The 6,850-nt window shown below is 45.4% G+C and overlaps 1 protein-coding gene across 2 annotated transcripts; it reads right to left on the bottom strand.

Annotated features, from left to right (window-relative positions):
• Nucleotides 1-264: 264 nt before the first annotated feature.
• Nucleotides 265-6,128, bottom strand: LOC308125619 (uncharacterized protein). Of its 2 annotated transcripts, XM_080489509.1 has the most exons (8): nt 5,952-6,128; nt 3,371-3,546; nt 3,077-3,268; nt 2,795-2,976; nt 2,589-2,712; nt 2,388-2,505; nt 2,209-2,301; nt 265-1,422 (listed from the first exon to the last, which is right to left on the bottom strand). In XM_080489509.1, the coding sequence occupies exons 6-8, from the start codon at nt 2,436-2,438 to the stop codon at nt 592-594; spliced, it is 975 nt and encodes a 324-aa protein (XP_080345635.1). In that variant the 5' UTR covers nt 2,439-2,505; nt 2,589-2,712; nt 2,795-2,976; nt 3,077-3,268; nt 3,371-3,546; nt 5,952-6,128; the 3' UTR covers nt 265-591. The 2 variants fall into 2 exon arrangements, with proteins under 2 accessions (XP_080345635.1, XP_080345634.1); XM_080489508.1 differs by having other exon boundaries at nt 2,388-2,712; nt 5,952-6,124.
• Between the last annotated feature and the right edge of the window lie 722 nt (nt 6,129-6,850).

Here is a 6,850-nt window from a genome sequence, read left to right on the forward strand (position 1 = left end):
ACTTTCCATTTTACTAACACTTTGCAGAAGAAATGATAAATGGTGAAAAATCATTGAAACTCTGACTTCGTCCATTGAAGAATAGCTCTTAACTAGAAAAGAAAGTTTTTGTGCCTGCCTCCTGCTGCCGACCGATACCCCCGAAAAACTGCCACTACTATATGTACTTTGACTTTTTTTTGTATTTCAGGCAAATAAAATTGAACTGTTCACATCCAACATAAAATGTGGACTGGAACAGGAAAGAAAGACAACTCCAGTTTTGCCTGAAATGGAGCGGGAGGAAGAAAACTTATTAAATCCCACCCCCATTTTATATTAATATTTACATTATGAATGTCACAGTTACATCTTCCATTTTTCTGTAAGTGTGGATTCAAAACTGAATGGCAATCCTCGATACACATTATTTAATAAATCATAAAGCAAGAGACAATATAAGAATAAACATAAAGACAATACCAACAATGGTAAAGAAACAAACAAAACATAAAATAAATAAGATCTATATCTATAATAGTAGTTAGAGTATTTATGTAAAGGCCTGATGTTTATAATTTATATATATTTCCAAAAGGGATTAAACAAGAGTCACTCCTCAATCTGAGGCTTCAGACAACAACACAAGGTGTTGCGGATTGTCTTGAAAACTCTCCGGATTGTCGTCCTCACTCTCTTGGACCGACTGGTGGAGGTCGATCGCAGAGGGACGTCTCCAGCTTCAGACGGTTCCTCAGAGGAACCAGAAGCTTCCTCCTCGACATTGACTCGCTGTTCTATGATGGAAAAGACGGCGGCGATGTCAAGGAGGGTCCCTGAGAGCTGAGAACAGCCCAAGTTGGAGTCCTGGGGGTCCTGGGACGGACCGTCGAGGGGCTCCTCGTTGAGGGGGTCCTCATTGAGGAGGTCCTGAGATGGACCGCTGAGGGGGTCCTCCTTGAGGGTGTCCTCATTGAGGGGGTCCTGAAAGGGACCATCAAGGGGCTCCTCGTTGAGGGGGTCCTCATTGAGGGAGTCCTCATTGAGGGGGTCTTGGGAGGGCCCATTGAGGGGCTCCTCACTGAGGGGGTCCTGAGAGGGACCATTGAGGGGTTCCTCGTTGAGAGGATCCTTATTGATGGGGTCCTGAGATGGACCGTCGAGGGGCTCCTCGTTGAGGGGCTCCTGAGATGGACCGTCGAGGGGATCCTCATTGAGGGGGTCCTGGGGTGGACCACCGAGGGGGCTCTGGGTGACGGGGTCCTGGGAGGGACTGGTGAGGGGCTCGTCATCAAGGGGCACCTGGCTGAGGTAGGACCGGGTGATAAACGGGTGTTGACGAGGGGTCAGTCGCTTCTCTCCCTCCAGATGTAGGAGCCCCTTAAGAAGGTGGACCAGCGCCCCCCTTTCCATCCACTGAGTGTAGTCCTCGACTGGATAGATCTGCAATGACAAACAAAGTCCGGTCAGAGGATCGGATCAGGGACGAGTCACAGACCTGAGTTGCCCGTTTACACGACGGCGCTTCCCGGAGCCACTGGAGATGCAACTTTTCCAGAAAAAAAAGTCTCCGACTCCGTTGTCGTGTTGACGGACATTAAAACAAAACAGCAAACAAGGAACAACTTCAGCTTCCAGCAACTTTGAAACAAGAGCTCAATGTTTAGTGCAAACCTTTTCTTTTAGATATTTAGAATAGTGAGGAGATCCACTGTTAAACTGTGCTGCTGCAAACCAAAATAAAAAATGCATGAAAAGTTTAATGTATAAACATAAATAGCCTGGTTAAATGAACCACCTTAATATTTGCTGTATTCATAAATTATTGCAATTTCCGGACTATTAAGCGCACATGAATATAAGCCGCCCGCACTTGCCGAATTTAAAAAGGAAAAAAAGAAAGACGGAAGTTACGTGATGCGCCTGAACGCCTCACCCAAGTATCTGTGACGTCATTGTTTAAAATGTGTGAAAAAAGCAGCAGCTTATAGTCCTGAAATTACGGTAATATCTCCCTTTTCTAGTTGTCCAAATCGTTGAAATGATTGACTTTGACACCCATAACAAATGTTCTGGAACTCTCCAAAGCATTTCTTTCAGAGATCAAGTTACATGAAAGTTGAATGTGTGACATTTAATGAGCTTTAAACTATAAAGAATGTACAAAATTTACTAATTAAATTGGATGTGAAAAAGTGAAGAAGACAGAAGCCGTGAGAGAGTACTGACATCCATGAGGTCATTCAGGCCGCCGGGGAACTCAAAACAGTCCTCCTCCCTTCGTGCTGGGGTGGCGTTCACCGCAGAGTATTCGTCAGGAGTCTGCAGGAACACAAATATCACAACTGTTTGAGAAATGTTCCCAGTACGATTATTAAACCAAGTCCAAGAGCAAAAAGTTACTTTACCATGAGGCACCATCTTGGGCCTTCATCGCTGACCTCCTCCTTGGTGAACATGGAGTTTGTGTATAGTCACTGTGGCAGCTGGTGGTCTGATGGCTGCCCCAGGATCTGGACAACACTCCTCATATGCAGGCAGAATCACAGACACATCAGCAGAGGTTCTTACACCTTCTTCTGGAAACATGCAGGAACAGGCAGACCTACCATCTGATAATTGCACTTGACAGGGAAGAGGTTTCCGCCGAGGTAGAGGAAGGCGAGGAGACACCCCACCCCCCACACATCCACCGCCTCGTTGAATGGTTGGCCGAGACACACCTCCGGGGCTCTGAGGAGGAAACACAGGAGAGCTGAAGAGCTGACCAACATGGAGCCCGGTAGTGTGGATGGACACCAGGTCGTGAACGTACCTGTACCCAATCGCCTGAACAATCATCCCGGGATAGGCGTCGCTGGTTGGAATCGCTTTCCCGAAATCCACGAGCTTTACTCTCAGCGGCTTCTCCTCTAAACTGACCAGCATGGCATTATCCGGCTTGATATCACCGTGCAGGACAGCCAGTCCTTTTAGAGAGTCAAGGGCCACCAGGAGCTGCATAGAGAAGTGTGAGAGGACAGGTTGGTGAGGACGCACTCACTGTTTCCTGTTACTGATCGGACAAAGAGATTATTGGGGACAATTGGAGACAAACCTGCTCTGCGATGTCACGGATCTTAGTGGGACACAGGGACTTGAAGTCCCCCAGTGCCAGGAACTCAAACAGATCAATGTCCAGCTTCTCAAAAGCCAGACATGTGTGGCCCCTGCCATTGAAGCTCTCCAAGAACCTGACCAGGTTTGTCTGGTCAGGATCCAGAATGCTGATGGTCTTCAACATGGTGAGCTGGAGGGAACAAAGAGGAAGACGTGGTCGGGATTCTGGAACAAACTCTTGACCGTGAAGAATAAATGTGAATATAGAAATATCAGAGGTGTAACTGTTTACCTCATGCTGGGTGTCCATCACCATTTCCTTTTTCAGGACTTTGACTGCAACAGTCTCCAAACTGTCCATGCTCCAGCACTCCAGAACCTTTCCAAAGATGCCCTCTCCAATTAGCTCCGTCACCTTATATTTACAGGTGGTGCTGGTGAGGATCTCCCCTTCCTCAAGGTGTAGTTCTGTGTGGAGAAGAGAGATTATTTAGTGTGTGTGTGTGTGTGTGTGTGTGTGTGTGTGTGTGTGTGTGTGTGTGTGTGTGTGTGTGTGTGTGTGTGTGTGTGTGTGTGTGTGTGTGTGTGTGTGTGTGTGTGTGTGTGAGAGCGAAGCCAGGGGTCCTGCCCACGTGTGGATCAACAGGATGGAAGGAAACTTAATGAAACTTAATGGAGACACATTTGAACAGAGATGTTCAATTAATAATGTCAATGAATCTTAAAGCTGAAACTTAAATACTGAGTTCAAGATATAAAGGATTTTTCCTCTAATGACACATTCAGGAGTTTTAGTAGGTTTGTTTTCTGCCGCAGTGAAGAGCTGACTTAATGAAGATGAACCTCCATTAAAGTCTGTGGATTTTGCTTCTTAAGAGTAATACATTTCACTTTCTCATTGAAGTGAAAAATCCTCCTCTCTGCTTCAGCATTTGAAAGCACCAGGATGAGTCAAGAGAATTACAAACCGATCAGAAGCCGCCTTTTAAAAAGGTATAGACCACATGGTATGAATTGACCAATCACGTTGCTCGTTGCTGGGCGTAATACAACACCAGAAGTCAGTTGTGCGTTGTGTACATGAGCCCATAATTCACAATTATTTTCACCTCAACAAAGGCACATGTAATTACCATAATGTTGCCAATAACGCGCACTCCAAGGCGTCCTCTGCGTCTATTGACAACAACATGTTTTTTTTTGTTTTTTTTTTAAGACAATCAGACCTTTAAGCCCTCGCGGGCCACATTTGGCTTTTCTTCACTTTTGAGGGGTCCGTTTACACGGCACCAGTTTGCGGATGCACTGTGTCCGCAAAGTTTTTAATCCGGCTCCCAAAGTGGAAAGATTCTTTCACGGCGCAAATCCCTCCTGCAGAGACTGATGGAGGCTACAGAGCCTGTTACTGCGCATGCACGTCTCTCCCCCTCCCTCCTGCTCATCAAGTTTTAAACAAACATGGCGGCAGCGTAGTGGTACGACCCGCGATCCATATTCTAGTTTTATCGTCCAGATCAGTAGTTTAATGGTTGAGACTCACCCCTGATAGCATCCGATGCCTCATCAGTCCATGCGGATGTCAGGTGTTCTCCATTTTCTTCACGTTTATAGTGTATTGCTCTCTCCACACACGTCTGTGTAGTTTCATTACAAAATCATGTAACAGCGCCCTCCAGTGGCCCGGCATACTAACTACATCGTTGTCTCTGTGTCCGCTGCTGCAGTGGAAACGCACTCCTTTTTTTAGCGGATTAGGTGTTGTCACGTGAAACGTTGTCGTGTAAACAGGGCCTTAGTGGATAGGGGTGGTGTACTTCAGTGCATTATAATGAGCTGTGTGTTCTTTTTACTTTTGTCCAACTTCAAGCCATTAACATACATCAACGGGGAGAAATTATTAGGAACACTTAATTATACATTCCACTCCAGTATACCACCACCACCCATTACAACCTCAATAACAAACACTAAAACTATAACCTTTGCAACAATTTCAACAAAAACTGAAAATGATAAAGCTTTGTTAATGTGGAATCAATGGTGGCGCTGATGTATTTGACTGGATTACACTGGACAAGTGCATCTAATGAAACGGCCAGTGGGTGTATAGGTACAGGAAAAAATAATAGAATAATAAATATATATTAATTATTTATGCAGATTTGTGGGCCGGTTGGAGCCAAAGATGCCAGGGCTGATTGTTTGCCCCCTTGGAGACGACAACAATTCAAGTGAAAACATAAAACCTTTGCGGTGTTTCGAGCTCAGAACCAATGGAAACGCCACTTTTTGAAAATAGATATTTAGGGGTTAGCTGGGCTAGGAGTGAGTTGACTTTCAAAACAAAATCCAACAACTCTTTCAAAACAAAAGTCGTTTATCAAAATGGTCAATATATATATTTATTAATATTTAGATAGAGAAGAGGCCTTGATTGGGCCAAAGGGTCAGAGTACGAGTTCCTGACCAAGGCTGCTTGCAGTTTTGCAAAGTCGCTGCTACTGGTCATGAGCACCACAGCTGTAGTACCTGGTAGTTCTGCACATGCTCAGTAGACAGACAGTCAGAACAATGTTTCCTCCAGAGTAGCGTGGCTCCCAGTCTATATTCTCCTGGACTTTGTACTTTTACTTTGACAGTCACGTTACTAACAATCCAACGTGGATGTCTGTCCACTAGTCCAGTGGTCCCCAACCTTTTTATCACCACGGACCGGTCAACGCTTGATAATTTTACCGCGGCCCGGGGGGGGGGTTTCCAGTTTGAACCGTCAGCCGAACACTCGCTGACTCTGGTCGCTATGTTAACGTTTCCAAATCTGATACAGATACGCCACAAAAACGAACATAGAGTGAAAGAAAATTTTAACTCACCATCACGCCAAATCTCGAGCAGTGGATCATCGCACAAAGAACGAGTGGGAGAAGCGTTTCGACGGTCACCATTCGACTAAAAGCAGTAACGCTAGCAGAAGAAATGAAAATTGAACATTTCCGCTGGACATCGGTGTGAACCGGCCGTTCAAAGTAAGGTTAAACTTTGGCGTAACCGAGAGAATCCGGTCATTTTTCAAAATAAAAGATCGTTTAGACACAGATGATACGTAAAACGGAAGTACTTATTTATTTCTTGTGCGGCCCGGTACCAATTGATCCACGGACCGGTACCGGTCCGCGGCCCGGGGGTTGGGGACCACTGCACTAGACTATCCGTGTTCTCTCATTGTTAATAGGCTCATATGATGCTAATTTCACTTCCTAAAGGTTCTCCATCAGTACTAATCGTCCTCATACCTGGAATGACGTCCCAGAAGTGAAGACAGTCTGTCCTCTCTCTCCCTGGCTTGTTTCAGGTTTTAAAAAGTGTGTTGCTCCAACCAGCCAATCAGAAATCAAACCCTATATAGTGTCATCGGGGGTTTAGCCAATCCCAATCAAGGTAGGCCCTCCCTTTGACTCCTACCACAATTAGGCAGCTCTGCTCTGGCACATGGTACCACGAGAGGAAGTACTTCTTCCTCTTCCCAAAATGGGCATGTGTGGACGGAGCCAGTCCAGCCCACACAGACACAGCAGATTCTGAATGTAGCTCCTATGATCCAATATTCAAATGGAGGAAAATCAAGAAAAAGCTGAATTTGGGGCAATAAAGTTTGAATACAAGGTTTTTGAACCAACGTGAAAGTGTTGAAAAGCTGGATAATATCACCTCTGTATACTGTGTGTGTGTGTGTGTGTGTGTGCTTGTGTGGTTTCATTACAAAAAACAACCG

Source organism: Lipophrys pholis (genome assembly GCF_963383615.2).
Source record: "Lipophrys pholis genome assembly, chromosome: 20".
In the NCBI taxonomy this organism is placed as follows: Eukaryota; Metazoa; Chordata; class Actinopteri; order Blenniiformes; family Blenniidae; genus Lipophrys; species Lipophrys pholis.

Coding starts and splice junctions, on each gene's coding strand:
- LOC308125619 (XM_080489509.1), bottom strand. CDS start 2,438: ATGTTCACCAAGGAGGAGGTCAGCGATGAAGGCCCAAGATGGTGCCTC. Junction 2,302..2,387: donor GCCCAAGATGGTGCCTCATG/GTAAAGTAACTT, acceptor GTGTTCCTGCAG/ACTCCTGACGAATACTCTGC. Junction 1,423..2,208: donor GCCTGAATGACCTCATGGAT/GTCAGTACTCTC, acceptor TTGTCATTGCAG/ATCTATCCAGTCGAGGACTA.